The 22,051-nt window shown below is 33.5% G+C and overlaps 3 protein-coding genes, 1 long non-coding RNA gene and 1 other non-coding gene across 6 annotated transcripts; 3 read left to right on the plus strand and 2 right to left on the minus strand.

Annotated features, from left to right (window-relative positions):
- Positions 1-11,021: 11,021 nt before the first annotated feature.
- LOC112290540 (ribonuclease H2 subunit A) lies at positions 11,022-14,126 on the plus strand. The gene is made up of 8 exons (XM_024536899.2): positions 11,022-11,487; positions 11,612-11,683; positions 11,884-12,007; positions 12,487-12,574; positions 12,752-12,889; positions 13,053-13,140; positions 13,291-13,414; positions 13,652-14,126. The coding sequence occupies exons 1-8, from the start codon at positions 11,403-11,405 to the stop codon at positions 13,785-13,787; spliced, it is 855 nt and encodes a 284-aa protein (XP_024392667.1). The 5' UTR covers positions 11,022-11,402; the 3' UTR covers positions 13,788-14,126.
- A 269-nt stretch (positions 14,127-14,395) lies between these two features.
- Positions 14,396-18,032, minus strand: LOC112290541 (uncharacterized). Of its 2 annotated transcripts, none has more exons than XM_024536900.3 (6): positions 17,507-18,032; positions 17,064-17,294; positions 16,454-16,789; positions 15,766-16,195; positions 15,224-15,399; positions 14,396-14,918 (listed from the first exon to the last, which is right to left on the minus strand). In XM_024536900.3, the coding sequence occupies exons 1-6, from the start codon at positions 17,762-17,764 to the stop codon at positions 14,640-14,642; spliced, it is 1,710 nt and encodes a 569-aa protein (XP_024392668.1). In that variant the 5' UTR covers positions 17,765-18,032; the 3' UTR covers positions 14,396-14,639. The 2 variants fall into 2 exon arrangements, with proteins under 2 accessions (XP_024392668.1, XP_024392669.1); XM_024536901.3 differs by having other exon boundaries at positions 17,064-17,319; positions 17,507-17,999.
- Positions 18,033-18,235: 203 nt separating this feature from the next.
- LOC112290543 (uncharacterized) lies at positions 18,236-19,730 on the plus strand. The gene is made up of 2 exons (XM_024536903.3): positions 18,236-18,771; positions 19,320-19,730. Exons 1-2 carry the CDS (start codon positions 18,378-18,380, stop codon positions 19,328-19,330), a joined length of 405 nt encoding a protein of 134 aa, XP_024392671.1. The 5' UTR covers positions 18,236-18,377; the 3' UTR covers positions 19,331-19,730.
- Positions 19,731-19,945: 215 nt separating this feature from the next.
- TRNAK-CUU (transfer RNA lysine (anticodon CUU)) lies at positions 19,946-20,018 on the plus strand. Its single transcript has one exon. It is a non-coding gene; the product is annotated as a tRNA-Lys (tRNA).
- Positions 20,019-20,135: 117 nt separating this feature from the next.
- On the minus strand, positions 20,136-21,374 carry LOC149987917 (uncharacterized). The gene is made up of 4 exons (XR_016505999.1): positions 21,287-21,374; positions 20,846-20,978; positions 20,581-20,677; positions 20,136-20,340 (listed from the first exon to the last, which is right to left on the minus strand). It is a non-coding gene; the product is annotated as an uncharacterized LOC149987917 (long non-coding RNA).
- Positions 21,375-22,051: the final 677 nt, after the last annotated feature.

Consider the following 22,051-nt stretch of genomic DNA (forward strand, 5'->3'; position numbering starts at 1 on the left):
ATGGTGATCGGGATCAAAGCCCGGCCAACTACTAAAAGTAGGTAATGGTGCCACACTTATAGTTCGGTCTCCTACTGCTCCCATTTGTACTGCAATTGGTACTTCTAGCACTCCTACAGCCATTGGTGTTATCACTAGTCTCCTTGCTATTTGAATTTGAATTTTTCTTCTTTTATTTTTACTTGGACCTACAAATCCTTTTTGTCATTTTTGTAGGAGATTTCTTATGTGTAATCGTTCTTGTCTTTCTTTGGCTTGTTGATTAATTCTTTGATAATCCTCCCCCTCTTAATTATCACTCATAATCTTTCATTCTTCTTTATAAAATCAATACTGCCTTGAATTATAACTCATATATTTGTAACCCTAAAACTGATTCTTCTCACGTTCTTATTCAACATATAATTCCATCTCTCATAAAATCAATTTCTAACATTTCATATTGTTATCACTTCCTTGGCAGCAGCACCAAAATGTTGTTTTTCTTGTGTTCAAGCTTTAATATACCAAAGCAATTGAACTAATAGATGTGGGTTCAAATACGGGGAAAGACTAGTTATATGAATTGGGTCTGTTAGTATCACAATTGACTGTACTTTGGCTATCTAAAATCAATTATCAAACTATAAAATACCAAGGCTTACTACTTCTATCTTGATTCAATACATAATCCATTCTATGACTATCAATTCAACAATACTTCTCTCAATCACAATTCTTCATAAGCAAATAATAAAAGCAAAGAAAATAAAGAGATAGCACCAAGCTTATTCCGGCTTATGACTCTCACAGTCTAGCTCTCGACTTACAACTTTTACAGTTTGGCTCTGATCTCTTTTTCTCAACCTATTTATCCTACTAAAAAGATGATCCGTCGGCCAGCGGATTCCAAAGGTTATGATCGTTTGAATTCTTAACCATTTATTTAACTAACAACCTACTGTTACCAAATAAACTGCCTAACCATCAGTCTAATTGTCAAGATTATCAATAACCAACCAGTAACTTATCACAAAGTTTATTTACCTATTCTACAAGTACATTAACTAAACTAGACACTATGATGTTTGCTTGACATAATAACTTCATTAGCAACTAAAACCTACATATATAATATTGCATAAAATAATACAAATAATAACAATTGATAGGGTTGTGTAAATGTTGTCTTTGCAAGACTATGGCAAACATTATATCTTGATTTCTTTGTGAGGTTCATATATCTTATATTTTTTAGATAGCTATCAATTGTTATCTCAAAAATTAGAGGCTAACATGTGCTACAAGGATTCTAGCAATTGAGCAAAAAAAGAAGTTTTTTGAGTATTTGAATTGAATTGCATTGAATTAGGAATGAAACAATAATTTCTTTGGATCTTATATTTTAAGGCAATTAAGGTTTTATCTTAAAAAATTGTAGAAAATTATGGATGCTAAGCAGCATCAAGTAGCATTTATATGTAAAAGAATAAATTTGTTTTATAGTAGAGTAGTTAGTAGTTGCTATTGAAAGAATCTTTAGAGGGCATTAAGATTGAGGTGAGACAAAGAAGACTATTAGATAATAAAGAAGATATCCTACTTGGTGAAGGATGGCTTATAATTGTGTTGTTGCTACCTACATCAATCTGATTGTATTGTTGTTGGTTTGCTTAGTGAACTAATATTGCCTTGAAGTTGCCAAAAACTTCTAGAGGTGAGCTTTCAAATTGGATAAACATTCAAAACTAGATGGAGTTTAAAAGCTAGATGAATTTGATCTACAATTTGATTGAATTAAGATTTTAGATAAAAATACATTAGATGAATTTTAATTTAAAGATAAATTTTGAATGAATTCTTGTATTAGATGAGCCTTGATTAAAAGTAGATGAATTCTCATTTATTGATGAAAATTTATTCTTGGATGAAATTTTAACTTTGAATGATATTTATTATTTAAAATAAAATACAATAAAATAAAAAATCTCTTCTAAATGTATAATTTTTTTTAGTCTTTAAGTGGCTTGTATTATTATTGTAGAATATATGAATGAAAAATTAAACTAGCTATTAGCGATTAATGGTCTTTTAAGAAGAAGTAGAAGAAAATTTTATGTAATCAATTCACAAGTAAATTAATATTTTTCAATTAGAATAAATCACCTATTAGAAAATTTTATTTAATTTATAATTAAAAATTCATAATATTTATTAGATATTAGTTAAATAATAATTAAAAAATATTAGAATTATTAAATAATAAAAAAATTATTAATTGAGATATACTTTCAACTACTTGAAGTTTATTTTAGTTCACACACTCCTATATCTAATCTTCAATAATATCTAAACTTCAACTAGTTGTCTTAGATATATACATCAAAAACTAATTATTAATCCATCTCTTTAATAATTTATTTGTATAAAAAGATAACTTTTTATGTAACATGCAATAAACTATGGTACATATAGTGGTCATTATTTTGTTACTCATGTTGCTTATTTGAGTTACTTTGAATACAAGTGCACTATATTATTTCAATTTATTATTTAATAGGATACATCATCTTTGCTGAATAAAGGAAATGGCTCAACATGATATTAAAGTAGGAAAAATAGGATAAAATAGAATTATAATGAGTTTCGATTAACTCCAATAAAGATGAAAACTATGGACTCAATCATCACACCAATGAAAATACTATATAACCTTGATAACTACAAAATATGGAAGAATACAATCTAGAGTGTGTTGGAAAAGAGGATCTATAAAAGATAGTAGATTCAATAAACACCACACCACAGAATCAACACATTAGAACTACATTAACAAAGAATGAAGCAAAATTAAGTAATGGCACAATAAGATCCAAGATAAAAGAAAATAAAAAAATATATTCTATCAATAATCTAAAGTAAGAGCTATTTTACAAAAACAAATCTGAAGAATGATTTTTCTTCAATTTTTATAAATTGAAATAATAAAATTATATATATTCAAAACTATTGATTTATTTTTTTTTATAGAAAAATCTTGAAAATATTTATTCTATGTAGACCATTACCAATGTCATGAAAATACTAGATAGATAGAAAAATCTTAAGATGTTGAAAAATATCACAATAGTAGCCATTATATAATATGTATATAATTTACTTAATACCTTAAAAGAAATAGATAAACTACCATTGGAAATTATTATAGTCCACAAAATCCTCAAAAATCTTTTTACAAAATTTGAAAGATTCTTCAAAATTTTATAATTAAAAGAACTATCTCAATTCTAGTAAGCTTGGCAAATTGGCTACATATAGAATTAATAGAGATGAACATGTAAACTAATCCAAATAAAAAATTATTAATTTTTAAAATTAAGAATATCATTTATAACAAACAAAAATTAAATTTTAAATAAATAGGATCAAATTTTGTCTTTAATACATTATTTTGGAAGATAGAATCGTAATATCAATTAACATGTAAACCTCATGAGGAAAAAAGAGAATAATGCAATAAATAAATATTTCATCAATGTAGAAAATTGAGATATATTACAAGGCATTGTGGTGCATAAGTGCTAGTATATACAAATTGTAATCAATCAAGATCAAATTATTTAACTAATTTATCTAAAATACTTATTAATTTCAAATAAAATTCAAAATGATTGAATAATATTTTTTTAGGACAAAGACTAGATAATAGATAATGGTGCATCCAAGGACTTTTTAAAAAATCAAAATATATTTATAAATATAGAAAATTTAATCTATCAATATGTTATAGCTATAATTGATAATATAATATATATTATGAAGAGATAATGAAATGTGAATTTAGTTGATTTTAGTGATAAATAAACCTCAAAAATATTATTTATGTACCAAATTTAAAACAAAATCTATTATTGATAGAAAAATATGTATAAAATAATAATTATTTATTTATATTTGGAAAGAATAAGTGTATGGCTTTAATCGGCTCAAACTCATTGAAACTAGTAAAATTAAGCTATTGGAATACAAAAATAAGATTTTATATGCTAAATACAAAATAAAAATTAGTAACTTGAGGCAATAAAAATTCTGAAAATATGGAAACCATAATCCAAAGTACTAGCAATATGATATAATACTCCAAATAAATACTATCATTGAATTAGCTTAGTATTAATTTGAAATAAGAACCAATATTATCAAAAATTCATAGACAAAATCTAGCTATAGTTCAACTGACAATCCAATTGGGACTTCCTTACATTGTATTGTCTCTACAATCAAGGTGAAAGTGTTCACTTTAGGAAAACACATGGTTTATGACTACAACTAGATATGGTCAAATAATGTCTTTTATTCAAATGAACTCCATCACTTCAAAGTCATAATAGCATATGGAAGTTGTTACCTCTTTTTTATTCAACTAGTTGTCATAGCTCCATATTTCATTTGATTTGAGTATGTAATGGCTTTATAAAAAACTACTCAATATATACACATCAAATATCACTTCTTAAAATTTTTTATAACATATTTTATGAGAAAAAAAAACCACTATTCATATTAATATAAAATAATTGACTCCTTCTTATTCAAAAATATATTACAATTTCATACTAAGTCCTCTCAAAGCAACTAAGAGATTTTTTAAAAGTTTATGGATAGAAAAAAGTCCTCAAAATATCCATTCAAAATTCAAAACCTACTATAAGAAAATCTCCAAAGAAAATCTTGAAGTAAAATATTAAAAAGAAATCATAAAGAATTATTGGCTTTTTTTTATTCAAAAATTCACGACATCTTCATATTAATTCATCTTAGAGCAAACAAAGACTTTTTGAAAAGATTAAAAAAAAAATATATATTCTTTCAAAATTTCAAAATAAAACACTAAATATACTATGAAAAAACCCCCTAAAAAAAATCTTAAAAAAAAACCTCCAAAGAAAATCTTAAAAAGAGACTAGCTTTTTTTTTATTCAAAAATATATTGTATCTTCATACTAAATATTCTTAGAGCTAAAAAAAACTTAATATGAAAAGTTAACAAGGAGGAGAAAAAAATTTCAAAATTTCAAATCCAAATTCAAAATACTCTTTGAAAAAACCTCCAAAGAAAAATCATAAAGAATGGTTGGTTCTTTTTTATCCAAAAAAGTACCACTAATCCATAGTATTTTTTCTTAAAGTAAATGAGAGCAATTTGGAAAGTTAATAAAGAAAGAAACAACTCCTCAAAATTTCAAATCTGAATTCAAAATACACTCTAAGAAAATCTTCAATAAAAAATCTTGAAGAATAATTGTTTTGTTTTTGTTTTTGTTTTTGTTTTTTTTTCAAAATGACACCGCTAATTTTTACTAATTTCACTCAATTCAAGTAAGATCTTTTTTGTAAAGCTTATAAGGAAAGAAAAAACTCTTCAAAATCTTAAATCCAAAGTTTAAAATATATTTTGAAAAAACCTCTAAAGAAAAATCTTAAAGAATAGTTGGTTTATATTAACTCTACTTAGAGAAGTGAAAGCTTTGTAGAAAGCTTGTAAAGAAAAAAAAAAAAAAAAAACTCTTTAAAATCTCAAATTTTAATTTTTATAATATTTTATATCACTTTTATATATTATATGACTTTTTCACATGACACCACTCTATTATCAACTATAGAAAAAAGTAATTTTATTTATACAAATCTCAATAACAGTATCAAAACTTAAAGAAACTTTAAAAAATCACAATACTATATCAATACCATCAAGTTCATCAACACATCAAAAAAAATATAATTCTTGTTTTTAACTATACATTGGAAGTTGAATTCAATAAGTAAGCAACCATTGAGACAACCAATAACATCTCCTTCATCAAATTTTTAATGTTGTCGATTTCAAGATCTAACTCAATTTAAATCATGTCAAAAATTAAAAATGGTTGGCTAACAGATCAAATTTTTGGAATAGTTATGTGATTAATTTGCCGTTTTAATAACAATATCAAATGTGAAACCATTGATGTATCATTAAGCAACAAAATATCAAGGATGGATGCAAGCTATGATAGAAGAAATAAAATTTATATTTAAAAATAAAACTTGGATTCTTATAAATATTTTTTAAAATAAATCAATCATTTTTACAAAATAAATTTATAAAATTAAACTAAATATAGATGAATCTCTATAAAAATACAAAGCTAGATTGATGGTCAAAAATTTTCACTAAAGAAAAGGTATTGACTATGAAGAAATTTGTGCACCTATAGTCAAGTAGACCACTATTAGAGCAATAATATCAATAATAAGTCAAAAAAATTGGAGATTATGTCATATGGACGTCAACACTACCTTTTTTCATGGAAAATTAAAAGAAGAAGTATAAATCATTCAACTTCAAGATTTTAAAGATTATAAAAAAAATATATGGTTTTTAAAAAGGCAATATATAGATTAAAACAAGCACTTTGAGCCTAATATTAAAAAATAGATTCATATCTTAAAGAAATAGGCTTTTAATAAAGCACTGGTGATTGTAACTTATATATGAGATTGTCACAAGGAAAAATTATTTACAATCTTCTATATGTAGATGATCTCTTTATAATAAGTAGTTATGGAATAAATATGATTAAATTGAAAGAAAAATTATATGAAAAAATTGAAATGTCAAAATTATCTGAAAAAAAAAAGTCACACTATATTTTTAAAAAATAAAATTCTTACAAGTAAAAAAAGGAATATTTATGGCCTAAAAAATATATATATACAAAATATTTTAAGAACCTTTAGAATGAAAAATTGTGCTTCAATAACTATTCTAATTAAATGAAAAAAAGAAACTTAAAATTAACATTAAAAAAAATCATCTAACATAATATTAAAATATTGTAAAAAAATATCTCAATTTAATTCAAACTTATATTGACATATAATTTGCTAAATGAATTATTAGTTAATATATGATAAGATCTCAATAATCTTATTTAATTGTAGCAAAAAAGATATTGTAATATATCAAGGACACTCAAGACTATAAGATATTATATCAAAATAACAATGAAATTAACTTCTTAAAATACATAGACTTTGATTAAATGGAAGATATAGAATAAGAACTATAATACATATATACTTATTGTTACTTAACTAGAAAAAAGTTTTTATTAAGAAAAATTAGCCTTTATTATGTATCAATCTTAAAATAAGTAACAAATATTTTCACAAAGCCACTTAAAAAAAATTTATTTAAAAAATTTAAAAAACATCTAAATATGGTCAACGCACATAATATAACCAAAATTTCAAAACTACATTGATATATATTTCTCTATCTTTGTCCTTATCTTAAAGGCTTTATAATTAGTCCCTTTAAATCTTTTTACTTTAAGTTCACAACCTATCCATAACATATAGATTCAAAGGTAAAAACCACAATAGACAACATAATATTTGTTACAACAACAAGACAACTATTCCTCAAGGCTACCATCAAAATAAAAAATCAATCATAAAATAGATATAAAATCCCTCATATGAATAATAGAAGTTGATGTGTAAATAAGTACGCTATTGGCAATATACTTTTAACTAGGAGTCTCTTTTGGAGTATAAAATATTTGACTTTCTAAAAAATCTAATAATTAATTAAACATAATTACTAAAATTAGTAAAAATATTCAAATGATAAGACAAAATAATTGAAATTGTACCATTTTTCAAAACATCATCAATAATTTTGTCTTTTAAAAAAAAAAAAAAAAAAAAAAAAAAAAATCATACCTCTATACAATTCATCAATAATTTTTGACAATGCCTTTGAATATCAACCATTATTTCATATTGTAAGTTACTTAGAAAATAAAATTAGGTGCAAAGATAAAAAAATCCTTGTAAAAATAATAAAAATTTCATGGTTTTTTTATTTTAAAGTATCTAGATTGCTAAAATATGTTTGGAACCATTACAACAAAAGAAAGTATTGATATTGCAATCTTATATTTAATCATCAACAACATTTAGACTTCAACTAATTATCTTGGATATATACATTAAAAACTCGTTATTAATCTATTTTTTTGATAAATCATCTATATAAAAAGAAAACCTTCTATATAATGAATAATAAACTATGGCATTTGTAGTGGTGATTATCTAATTATTCTTCTTGCTTATTTGAATTACTTTGAATATAGTTAAACTATGTTGTCTTATTATATGATTTAGTGATATATAATATCTTTATTAAATGAATAAGATAGCTCATCAATTGCTTATTTAAAGATTATCTACCTCTTGCATGTACTATAAAGGCAAAAAATAGATTTTTTTTTCTTATATCTTTTCTTCAAAGAATATAGATTGTAAGGTATTGTAATATATATTGTCTTATTTGGAAATGCACCGAGCATCTAATTGTGGAAGGTAAAGTTGTCTTTTACAAATATCTAAGAAATCTTAATAGGTTTCATCTATATAAGAAGAATATAATTCGAATTTCAATTCAAAAGTGCTTAAAGCCAATACAAAGTGCTCAAAAACACTCTTCTTAGTAACCTCAATCATACATGAATTCCAATTGTCTTATTACTTTTATAATCAAGGAATTTTGATTTCTCTATACAAGCCTTGATTTTGGTCTATAAGCTTTGATGAACTATGACTCCTAATCTAATCATCCACTTAGTGCAAAAATTTGTATATAAATGCCACCATAAGTCTTCTATGTGTTTAAAAAACTTCAATCCAATCCAACTTAAAAATTGTAAGAAAAAGTCCAAAAATTACACTAATATCACTTGATTGTTAACTTAAAAGTTGATATAGATGTTCCAATAGTAATTTCTCTTTTTTCAATTATTAACGTCAAGTCAAAATTTGCATGTAGCTTGATTTTAAAGTCTTCTTATATCATGTTAAATTTCACCTTGATTCAACTAGTAGATCTTTAGATATCATAGAAATCCTATTTGACCTTAAACTGCCAATTATTGATATCATCTTATATCAAAATCCCAATAACTCTCAATTGGACCATCAGATTGATACAAAATTTTATATACATTTAACACACTCAATCAAACGAGTACTATCAAATTTTGAACTATAATTATGATACCAAGTGCACAAACTAAATGAGAGTGCTAGCTTTAATTATATTGAATAAATCCCAAGTCACTAATACAAAATCTGACTTTGAACAACAATTGCAAAGTCATTGCAAATTGTATAGAAACAAGCCTTATACCTTTGAAATAAGATTAAAGCTAGCTTAAAATTCTAATTATCTAACTTTGAATGAATCCATATTTTGCCCTAAGAGGCCGTTTTAGTGGTTGGAGGTCTAATTTTGACCTTGTCCCACAAATGGTCAATCCTCAAATATCAATCCAACCTATTCAAGGGATTTTTTAATCCGATCCTATCTTCAACTTAATCTTAGTATCAACCATAATATATATTTTTTATTATATATTTACCAATTTATGGCCTTTCTAAAGCACTAAAAGAAATTCTATAGTCTAAAAGGTAAAATTACTAACTAATCTTTAATCTACTAGCTATTAAGACAAGAAAATAAATTAAGAGGCTTTTATAAAAACAATATTTAAATATTTTGAATTACTATTAAACCAAGATGATTAAATATTAATTAAAATTTTATTTTTGATTATATTTTCATCATATAGTTATGTTACAAAACAACATGGGTATCTTTTATGATTTTCTCTAATTTTTTTGATATAACCAACTAAATACGCAGAGTTATGACTATAGCAATGCAATAAGTACATAAAAAATTATACTTTATTTTTCTATTTTACTACCAAACTTGATATATTGATTCCTAAGGTCAAAGATTTTGCTAAATTTTTTTTTGTATAAGTTCTTTATTATCATTCTAAAGATTATAGAGTTTCTTTATAAAAAAGATCTTAGAAATGATCCTCAATGATTTGTAAAGTATAGTCAAAACATCCTACATCTCCTTTGTTAACTTACATTTACGTATGTGTGTCAACTATAAAGGCTTAACATTGAAAGCAATTAATGCTTTTGCTTTTGCCTTGCTTAACTTCCATTTTGATTTCTTGTTTGTACTTGTAGGATATTATAATATTTCATTTATGTGAATGTAGAGCTTATATATATTAATCAAGTACTTCATAACAAACATCCTAATGCCATAATTATTTTTATTCAATCAATTAATAAGATAGTCAATCAAGGATGATATCATTGTCAAATCAACATATGCAACAACAACAACAACAATAAACAATAAGATTGTTTAATTATAATTGTTATAAAATCAACAATAAAACAATCAAATATTATATCAACAATAATAGCAAATGATAGTGATACCTTGTTATGATAAAGCAAAAATTATTTTTTTGGCAACAACAACATCAATTGATGAATCTCCATACATGTTAGAATTAGCTACTAATAACACAACATTCAACAACTAACACGTTATAAGTAAGCAACAAATGATTTGATTTGATTCTTGTAGCTTACACTAAGTACATGCACATACAAGACAACAAGATTAGTTGTAGTAGTAGCGACAATAAGAATGACAACATTTATTGCATAAGTAGTACTTGCAATACGTTCTAATATCATGTAACAAAGTGACATTCATCATATCATAAAAAAATATTTATTCAATTAAAATTTTTTATTTTCTACAATAAAAAATGGACTAAAAGAATAGGGTATTACTTTGTTGAAATTTGATAATTTATTAGACAAGTCCGAGCTTGCAATACAATCTTTGTAGTATTATTCAATACCTTCATAATTATACAAAAATTGTTAAGAAAGGCATTTAATAAATGGTGCAACCTTTGAAGGTGAGAAAGATGTTAGAAGTTTGAATGTTGAATTTCTTCCTGCTATTGGTTATTCAAAATTTGTACTCCTAAACTTTGATTTGAAGTATAAGAAAAACAAAACAAAAATTACTGCGACTCTTGTGGTCCCAAGAGACGGAGTCTTGTAATCACAAGAATCGATGACTTGGTTCGAAAATTAGGGTTTCGATCGTGTTTGGAGACCCACCTCGCATTTCATCACTCGCTGTTGTTTCATGATCTGCAGCAGCGATACGTTGCTGTTTTCTTGAGTGGGTTCATTGACTCGGCACGGTTTCGCACAATTTGTCTTGGGGAATAGCAATTCGCGTTGCTTTCACTGTTGTTCTATCGAAAGAGCTTCGGCACTTCGTATTTTGCGCGCTGATTGTTTACGCTCCTCATCTCTGAAGCCTTTTCTGGGTGCGAAAAGTCCTGTTTGATTGTTTCTATGCGTGCTGAGAACGGCCCGTCTTAGCCGCAGCTGTTGAAACTTGAGTTGATTCTACTCGCGAGTGTCGTACGAAAGGAAACAATCTAAAACACGACCGAAGAGGGATTGCACAGACTGAGATGGTGACTGGGTCGGCCTCGCCCTCTTGGAAGGAAAAACCCTGCCTCTTGGGTATCGATGAAGCTGGACGCGGTCCCGTTTTAGGTTCGTGAATTATCGCTGCATTTCAATGGGTTTGCCGCATGACGAGAATTACTTTAGTGTTGGTTGGATTCGAATTTCGCTCCTGGCGTTGAATAGGAAGGAAATGCTGCAATGCTTTGTGCAGGACCCATGGTTTATGGTTGCGCTTACTGCCCGATTGACCAGAAAGAGAGGATCTCCACTCTGAAGTTTGCAGGTTCCTCCATTTTCTCCTGTTTTTGTTTCATTCCATTAATTTTAATTTTAATTTTTTGTTTTTCCCTTCCTGATACCGTGATTTTACTTAAAATTTTTTGTTCTCCTTCAACTTGATTCTCCTGATTCACTGGCTAGTCGAAGGTATGGCTTTGCAAGTTATGGATCTCCGATTAACAGCCTAGGCATGCGTCCGAGCAGATTCCAAGGCTTTGACAGAATCGAAACGTGAGGAGCTGTATGAAAACCTTAAGGCTGATGACTTAATGGGGTGGGCTGTGGATGTGATTGATCCCAAGGATCTCTCTGCGAAAATGTTGCGTAGGTGAGTGCACTCATAGGGACTTACCAGAACCCTTTCGAGATTTAACTTCTGAGTGTCTTCATACTCTCTTTAGCTAATAGCTTTTGGATTCTGCACCGTATGGAAGGGGAGTTGTTGCATATATATCGAAACGAAATGTGAGTGCGGGTTGACTGTTTGTTAGTAAACAGCAAACCACATTACGTCTAAGCGCGACGATGGTCGTGAATGCGGGTAAAGACTTATTTGCAGTAGAGACTTAAAAAGTGTATCATTTTTGAGGATATGTCCGTTAAGTACAAGTATATGTTCGAGTGAACTGTTTCTATTTTGCTTCTTTAATCACTGTGTGTGTGTATATATATATATATATATATATATATATATATATTGATGCATATATTCGTGGCGCTTATGATGAGCATGCATCTTCGCCCATAATCTTTGAGCGTGGCATGCTTGCCTTGTAATCTCACTGTATTTTTTGGTATTATATGCAGAGCGAAAGTAAATCTCAACACCATCTCCTTCGAGTCAGCTATGGGCTTGATAAGGAACACACTAGATCTGGGAGTTTTTTTAACAGAGGTGTGTGTTTCAATATCGACCAATTGCATTTAAGAATGCCCTCTAAAATGGTTGATGGCTCTGCTAACTACGTCGTTAATGAACTTCTTAAACGAGGAGCATTCAGAACACACCTCTTAAGTAGTAACATGTATTGCAACGTTGTAAGTACGTACAATTTTTATCATGATTTTACAGGTATTTGTCGACACTGTTGGTGATCCTGGAAAATACCAGGACATGCTAACAACGAAATTCCCTGGCATCAGATTTACTGTGTCAAAGAAAGCCGATAGTCTCTTCCCCATCGTTAGCGCTGCTAGCATTGTCGCCAAGGTAAGGGATGCATTATGTCCATAATCTTCCCCAGCATTTAACATGAACTTATTTGCTGTTCCATTAATTGCGGCGTTCGTTTATTACAATATATGGTTAATGATGTAAACAAGATAAATTTGATAAGTTTACAATGTTGTGCTGTTTTGCTTCCCCAGAACAGGTAACAAGAGATAGAGCACTGCGAGACTGGGTTGTTGATGAGACTGGGAGAGAGGTTACCAGAGGCTTTGGGTCAGGCTATCCTGGAGGTGAGGCATTTAGATTTTTTAATTGGATCACCACAACTTCATCTATTAGGGTTTGTAGTTGACTGTTGGGCTCAAATCAACGTAGTGTTGCGTTTGTTTCAGTTGAATACTGCGGGATATTTGATCGGGATTGTGGATTTTTGTCTTTAGATCCAGAGACCAAGACTTGGCTTGAAGACCATGTCGATCCAGTCTTTGGATTCCCATCTCTCGTACGTTTCAGCTGGGCAACGTGCAAACCATATTTAACAAAAGGCGGTGTTTTTGTTTACTGGTAAGTTTTATCACAGTAACGGATCTGTCACAGGGTAGATGCAAAATCCTCTTAATCAAGATTGGATTCGGAACATCCTGTAAATGGAATGTGCGTTTCATCTGTTTCTCTCTTTCCAAATGAGCCGTCACTTGAGAACGGTCCCAAGTTTTTTGTTGCTAAGTTGAACTCTATTTAAATACAGCAACATTTTTTTCAATTTCACTCATGAGTACAAATTGGCTTATGTTGATGTAGGGAAAGCGCTGATGATGATGAAGATGAAGTGGAAAAAAAGCATAAGCCTAAACACGTTGGAGAACAATCTTGTGCTCGTATGAGGCATTCATACTTTGAAAGGCGTCAGTTACAGCAGGTGATTACTCGCCTCTAGCAGGCTTATTCTTTAACAATGACGAAATGTTCTTTGTAGCTTTAGAGGACTTTCTTAGATGGTGTGGAGGCAAGTGCCAGGATCAGCAATGCTGATCTTGGTGGCAAACATTTCAAAGAACTAGGATCTTAGCGTGACTTGATCATACTTGTAGGGGCACCTGGATTAGTTTCTTTTGGTAATTCAAGTGGATGGAAGAACTTTCGTTAATCGTGATTGCTAGTTAGCAGGAATGGTTAAGTCTTATATTGCGACGCAGTCGCTGTTGTGGGTTTTGCCTGTGTTTCAAAATTACATATGCAATCGCCATTCTGGCTGAACAATATTCCTGTTTCTGCACACTTTTGTACTATGGTAGAGTTCATCTCATGTATGTCTGCTAGTGTGGACCGCACATCTTAATTTAAGTGTGACACTTGGACTTGAACATTTTGATTGTCGAATTTAGTCGCACAAGATTTGTGAGCATATTGTATATGACTTCGACATACACGTCAGATAGTTCTTTAGTTTGTCTGCGAGACTTCGTTTAGAAGTCTTATTTCATCACGATGAAGTGTCAATAACTATACCTAACATACAATTCAAACTAAAAGTTGAACAGGTGAATCATGGATAAATTAAATCACATCATAGGAAATAATTTTGAGATGTGAAAACGTCTCTTTCACCTCTGTTGCTCAAGTTTCAGCTGTTACACTTCGATCGAATGAAGAGAGGCTTGGAAAGGAGATGAACGTGTCCATTACTTCACATGCATATTTTGGCTACAGGATAATGGCGACCAGATGAGGAATCTTAAAAGCTCTAACTTGTCTTTAGTGACGAAATCATTACATGAATTGTACACAACTAAGCACCACGTTGAACAGATGCAGACGCCCCTAACACGACCAAGACACCAGTGAGTGCACAAATCGCCGTGAAGCGGGCCACAAAACTGTAATCTGCAGGACTCCCAGCAGGGACCTTCCAATCCAGCACGCCTCCAGGCCTTTCCAAGCCCATTGAATATCCTGGTACAATCTCGTTCCATCTGGTGCCGGTGAGATTTGTTTTCTCTTGTTGGCAAGACATAAAAACGTGGGGCATGGAGACGTGTACCGTGCTGTGACTATCCACAGCAAGAGGCTGCATTCACGCCATTTTGTGTCACATGCAACGAAAGAATTTGCGAGTGAGGTTCAAGCTGATATGTTGTAACTAGCAATGTAATATCGCACATAGAAGTATCTGCTTTACTCAACAACCAGGAGCTTTACTCGAGCATCGCGAACTGCCCCAACGGCGAAGTCCTGAAATGGATGTTAATAACCTCTCATCTAACCAATTCACAAAGTTGCAAAAGGCCTACAAAACAGCTCCACTTTCAAATACTGGGTGCATAAAAAACGACCTACACCTACAAACCAAAACTTGGGAAATACATGACATACCGGGTAGCGAGCATGCAAAGGAATTGCCACCACGGCTTGCAGCAGAGGCTCGGGAGCAGTAACATCACTGCTATTCACCGTTCGTAAGATCACATCCACAACCACAATTGATTGTATGGAGAGCAGGGCAGGTTGTTCAAGGTTTTTATCTCCGTGTATCCAAGCCCCTTTGATTCCTGCAACAATATAAAAGCTTCAATCCTCCGGCAAAGTGTTCTCCAAGTCATACATCAGTTGTGCGCCTCAGGTTGCTCATGAACTTCACATGACTGAAGTAGAGGAATAACGAGTGTAACACAGCATTGAAATTTAGGATACTGGAACAATTTTTACTAATGAAACGCATTTGGAATTAAATTAAATCAGAAAATTTCAGAATACGAAGAAAAAAGCAGTTTTCAGAAATAAAAAAATATATAATCCGAAGCTTCGCCCATGAGTAATTGTTCGACTTCAAGTGCTATGCCAGCTCAAGGATCGACATTGAAATATCTGTTCACTCAGTAGCTTTAGGATTTCCGGAAGCAACTCTAGTTTCATACCTCCACGACGTTGAATGCCTTGAAGTTCGAATTGATCCGCAAAAACTCCAGTTGGCAGGCTCTGCACGAGTCTTAAATAGCAACCGTCATGCAGTCTCTGGCTGGAACCAGGAGACCCTGACAAAGTCACCGTTGATTGTAACATGCGATGAGCACCTCTACCAATGAGTGTCCGCGAAATATCTTGAATAACCCAGTTCCCTGCATTTTCACCGTTACCGGTGCCACATTTTGAAAGGTCTGTTGCGTGCAGTCTCACTTGTATCTGAGATTCACTCGGAATGTCATAGTCCACAACTGATGTATCTGCTTTATGTGTAGCTATTGTGCACTTCGGAGGTGAGGGTGAACGAGCCGATTCACAGTAAGTCAGTGAGAGACTTTGACGTTTATCTTGTGGTGAAACTAGGGTCAAACTCCGCTGGTGAACCTAGCGCCAAGACGAGTACAACACAAGAAGGCACAACGATAGTTAATTCCTTCAACGTGAATAATGATAGAGAAATGATTCAAATTAAACATATAAGTAAATTGGACAAAAACATAATTTCGAACACGTATGTGAAGATTGTTAATTCGGTAAAAGAAATAGAATGAAAAAACTCGTGATTGTCAATCTGCAACACTCTCTGTTTCAGCAGAACAAGAAACACATTTAAGGAAAGTGAGAGGTGTAAGGAAGGATTACCTGCCATTGCGAGGAAGACAATTCCTTGCCCCAAAGAGATGCGCGACTTTCCAGCCAATTCGGAAGAAAGGGACCCTTTTTTTCCAAATTCAGATCGGACGAAAGGGCTCCTAAGAAGGAGAAAAACGATGGCCAGGTATCTTCCTTCTCGAGTCCATTGAAAGATGAGGCAGGAAGCCAATGCCACAGTCCCATCGTTGAAATCTCTGAATTTCCTTCCCTTGAACTAATATTAAGAACAAAGTCCTTGAAGGATTTTGGTACCAAATCCATTATTTCTATTCCAAGGCTGGCTCCTCCTCGAAGAATGACCATGGTTTTAAACGGTGACTGGATCTACAAAAGGAGTTGAAATAGAAAATACGATTATGACAGCCCACTAGGTTATCTAATCATCAAAGTAAAGGGTGATCCAATACTGTAATAATCCTCAAACATATCACTGACCTAAAAGAACACAAACCTGAAGATATGTCAAAAAACTTGATAGAATCGAGAAGAGCAAGGGGTGGAGTGCAGCACAACTAATACACTTCTCATCACATTCTACAAGTGACAGATTCAAAAATGCCTGAAAGAACCATTAACAGCGAAACCCTCTTCTACTCACCACTCTGGCGTCTCGATTCAAACCCAGAGATCCGACACTACTCCAGCCTACAGCCTCACCACCGATGATGTCTTTCAAGAGTTGCTCTATCTTGCCCAAGTTCGCTGCTAGGAAATCCGACCGAATTTTTGGTCCATGCGACTTCTCATTGAAAAGATCACTGGAGCCGTCTCCCCCATGGTCCTTGAAACCTATTACCATACGGGTGCCCAAGGACCCAAGAGCATCCCCCTGCACATTCGCAAACAACAAAGCTCTAGATAACACAAATTACGACTCTATGCAATCAATACTGTACTTAACCTTCATCATGCATTGGTGCACTAATAGCTTCGCCTTGAGATTCCAAACCTACATTCTGACATTCTATCGATGGTTTGCACATAAACCCATCATCGTGCATTCAACTAATCAAAAACAAGATCGATCGGAGATATTTGTACCTTAAGCAGCAGATTGGTGTTCTCGATACGCAGCCAGCTCACATAGCGCAAAAAGCTCTCCCTGTCGCTGATATCCTTGAGCAGTAGGCGCGTGCAGTAGCGTGCTTCCACCTCCGATGACCCCACAACGCAAACTTCTTCCTGCTCCACCACTACGGAATCGCTGGAAAATTCATGAACGTTCTGCGCCGCTGTGTTGCAATAGCACAATGAACCAGCCAGCATGAGGAACAACAGGAATGCAACACAAGAATCCATCGCGCACTCGGGACACGAACGCAGCGCCTTCGATGCGGAGCGCACAGAGTACCCACGAGCTTAAGCTTCCGACAAACGTTTCTGTGTTACAAGACTTGGATGAATACCCTAGAGTGAACGAGTTTCATGTCAGACACCACCTTTCTTTGATTCAAAAATTTCGGCAGATTAAAGTGGAAGAGCGAAATGGAAACGCATTCGACATGTAAGCCATGGATTCCTGCGCTGCGTTCCTTTCATTCCTCCTGTTGGCATTTCCCTTCTGCATTTTCGAAAGTACCCACCAGACCTGCAGTTGCTGCGAAACATCAGAGGCAAACCATTGAATGGATAATGCGCTTCATTCAATGGCGAACAGAGTTCAAACTCAGACTGCATTCGTCGGGAGACTCAGTCCAAAGCAGATCACCTCCTGCTTCCTAATTTGGCTTTAATCTTGCCTGCGGTGCGTGATCTGGTGCAATTCGAGGTCGCTGGGTGTTGGGTCACGCGTGATAGATCGTTAGTTGTGTGGTACTTGTGTTGGTTTTGCTGTGTAGGACAAGACATTGCAGTGAGAGTGTCTATTGCTGGTAGAGGTGAAGGTTGGGGTTAGGGCTGCCACTTGGGATAGATGAAGATGGTGGGGAGCGCGAGGGGGTTGGCGTCGTACTGGGTGGCGCACTTGCGCATGGAAACGCCGGGTAGTTTGAGTGTTAGCAGGAAATGCTCGCACTCGGTGAAGCCTTGGTGCGACGGGAGCGTTGTTGATTCCTCGGCGGACACTGCGAGTGAGCAGGTTGGGAGCAGTAGCGGCAATAGGTTAGAGCAGGTTTTACATGATTTTCGAATCCAGAAAGCTACGCCGGATTGGCTGCCTTTGATGTCCGAGAGGTCGTTTTGGATTCCTCCAGAGGCGCCCGAGGAAGAAGCCCCTCCTGCTGCTGCGGCTATTGAACCTGCCACTGAAGGAGAGTTGTTTTCCATGATCATGCCCAGTGGTTATCCTGCTCCGGCCCCCATTGGAGGTGAGGCACCCTCTGCTACATTGCTGAGTAACTCTTGTGAGTGAACTGCGAGAAGGTTTCCGGGCGTGTATTGTCTTTCATCTGCGTGTTATATTTTTCACTGTGCTTTCATTTAGACGACACACTGGATTGCTACCGACAAAATCATGCATCAAATTCTTATGCTGTGGTGTTGTGTAATCATCTGTTCTCTCTCTCTCTCTCTCTCTCTCTCTCTCTCTCTCCCTTTCTCGCTCGCTCGCTCGCTGTGCGTGTGTGTCAAGGTCGAAGGATAATTCATTGTAGCCTTGTTTTCTTTTTTCAGTTAAACAACTGCTGCTTTACGACCCAGCTTTTTGACAAGTCCTTCGTCGAATAAAATAATTTTTTACCTTAGGTTTTCTATATTATTACGTATGCCGTTGTAGCATGCCCATGTTGGCTTTCCAGCCAAGTTGCGTGGGTTGTCTGATTTGCATCTCGATTATAGTGGCTTAGCTTCCTCTCCAACCATGTAGTATTTGTGAGCTCAGCACTTAACTACTACTGCTGTCTGTTTCGTGTTGCAGGTCCATTGTGAAGTTTCCTTGAGCTCTTTACTGGCAGACATCAGTCGAAATTCTCAAATGTACAGTCTTTCCTTCTTCAGATCTCTGCTATCAAGGCATTATCCTGTCAGCAGGTTTGAGGCTTCGGTAGTACCTGTTAGTGTGTCCACACTAGGGTTATACTAACGTCCTCTGATGAGGACACTGTTGGAAGTGATAGACCATGGATTGTCAAGGATTCCCATCGGCAACCACAAAAAATTGTGGTTGCCAAAGTGTACATCCTTTTATTCCATATTGGACTCCAATTAGTGCACAAACCTTTTGTTTAAAGACTGAAATCTGTCAAAATAGTCACATTTGTGATTTTTCTGACCAGCATGGAGCTGTTCACCTTACTCTCTAATGGAGCATATCCCAGTCTTTCCTTCAGAGTTACGGCACCTGAATTTGTGTAGTGATTCTGAGGCTATTCTGATTGTTGCTTGCTGAGGTTACTCTATGCTTTTTACTGCATATTTTTTCCTCAGAGAATTGCATTGTGAAAGATTTAAACTCGCTCAAGGTCCTGGTCTAAACCATTTTTTTTGGCGGCATTTCAGAAAGTAGGAATTTAAATTATAAAAAATTCGATAACGTGTACTGTAGCCGTCCTAGCTCAGTTGGTAGAGCGCAAGGCTCTTAACCTTGTGGTCCAGGGTTCGAGCCCCTGGGGTGGCGTGTATCTTTGCTAGTTTTAGCTTCTGCAACGGCCTTCCACTGCCCTAATTTCTGCCAGCAATTTTGCTTCTTAACCGGTCTATTGAAAAGGCTTTGGGGGCTGATGCCACTACTTGCGCCCCACAAAGGTCGTTCACACTGCTTAGTTTCAAACTCAGCAAATCGAATGGTCCAGTTGTCAAAAAGTAGAATCTCTGCTGTGCAGTGATGTGATGATCCTTCAGTTTAACTGTGCAAATCGAGAGAATGTTAGCTTGTGTTGTCACTTTGTGTGAATCCTTGTCGTTGGTCCTACTGCTGACTTGCCATTACCTGCTCCAACCTGTCCATCAATGCCAAGCGAAGGTTGAGGTATTTAACTGATATTTCCCCTGGAGCTTGTGATGAAAGGGGTCCCGGAAGTGAGTTCAAGCGGAACGAGGCACAAAAACGAAGATGCTCAGATTTCCAGTAAGAGCAACGGGAAGGAATTTGGAGATAAAAATATTATCACGGGTGAAGGGATTGCAGAGTTCAACAATTGAGTCGTCAAATCAGAATACATTCGTATTTGATTTCTTACCACGATGCGTGTTCGGAGGTACTTGTCACCATCTCGTCCAACTACAGTGCTCTTGGATTTTGTAACAGCTAGTTTACCATTGCCTGTGGAGCTGCGGCTGGTCATTGTTAACAGTTCATGATTAATGAATCTTTCAAAGCTTGATGCCAAAGGCATTTCTACAGTAGCGAATGAGTGTGAATTCTCCTTCTACAGTTTCGCTTCTGAATTCATTTTCGTTCTTTCAGGATCTTGAGCTTTCAAAGGAGGAACTTCAAAAGTTTACCTCAACCCATGATTTAGCTTCGTTCTATGAGGCTTCTCGAACAAAATGTATTGTATTCCTGAGGGCATTTTGGTGATAAGGAATGCCATATCACCAAAATGTGGACAGAAAACATCTTCACCTTATTTAAACCCTAACAAGGTGCTTTCAAAAACATGTTTAGTGATCGCAAAAGACAGACAAATACCGCGAAATACATAACCAACCACAAACACATTCTAAACAATCGTAAACTAGGCCACATCAACTTATTCAGTCCCAATTCATTGACACACATTGCAATGCCTTGCTTACTCAGAACTCGATCCCGAATTGCAACCAACGCGAGAAACATAAAGCTAAATAGCACTTGGACCTAAACTTGCACATTTTGTCGATCCACTTGTTTCACAAAATGAATGCGAAATTTGGAACGAAATCACCATTGATGAGAAGGAATACCGCTTGCACACGTCCCTGGCTTGTTGAGCGAGGTGCTCTTGCCATGATCTGCACAGCGCTCCCTCATTCCATCGCCAATTTGTGCTCCACTGAAATAGAGTGAGGAACGAATTTCAAGGATCTCTACTCGCACAAACGTTCAAATTCCCGCACACAAAACTTAGAACTAAGAATTTATTATAAAGCGGTTCGGTTGATATGTTATGTGATTTTAAGCATTAAATTTCTTTTAAATGAAGGAGAGTAAAATATGATAATATATTGCCTACGTACCTAAAAATTATCTCACTATTATAACTCGGTTTTCTTGGTTCTCAAAAAGTAAGATATATCCTTTTTTCGATCATAATAGCCAGTTGATTTCTTAAAAAGAATTGACCCATTCAAGATATATGTATTTTAAGTATTCCCTTAGCATTGTGTTTTAATTTACACAACATGTTTTATATTTGACAAAACAATAAATACCTAAGTTCTTATTTACAGTTACAAATCCGATTTACATTTCAGACAACCAGAAGGGTTCAAAAAGGAAAATATAACTCAAAATAATTTTCCAAAAAAGCACATATGACCCAACTTCTTTCAAATGGATTGGTTCTCCATAGACACTTGTTTTATTTAAATTGTATTCAAAATTCAATTAACCAAAAGCACCCAAAGTGGTTCTAGCATAAGGCCATTTCCTAGTAAGAGGTTTTAGAACTCCTGTAGAAAAATATCTTCTTCCCCTCAAGACAGTACTTGTACTCTTTGATTATTTCA

This window comes from Physcomitrium patens, chromosome 13 (genome assembly GCF_059467195.1).
Source record: "Physcomitrium patens ecotype Gransden chromosome 13, ASM5946719v1, whole genome shotgun sequence".
NCBI lineage: Eukaryota > Viridiplantae > Streptophyta > Bryopsida > Funariales > Funariaceae > Physcomitrium > Physcomitrium patens.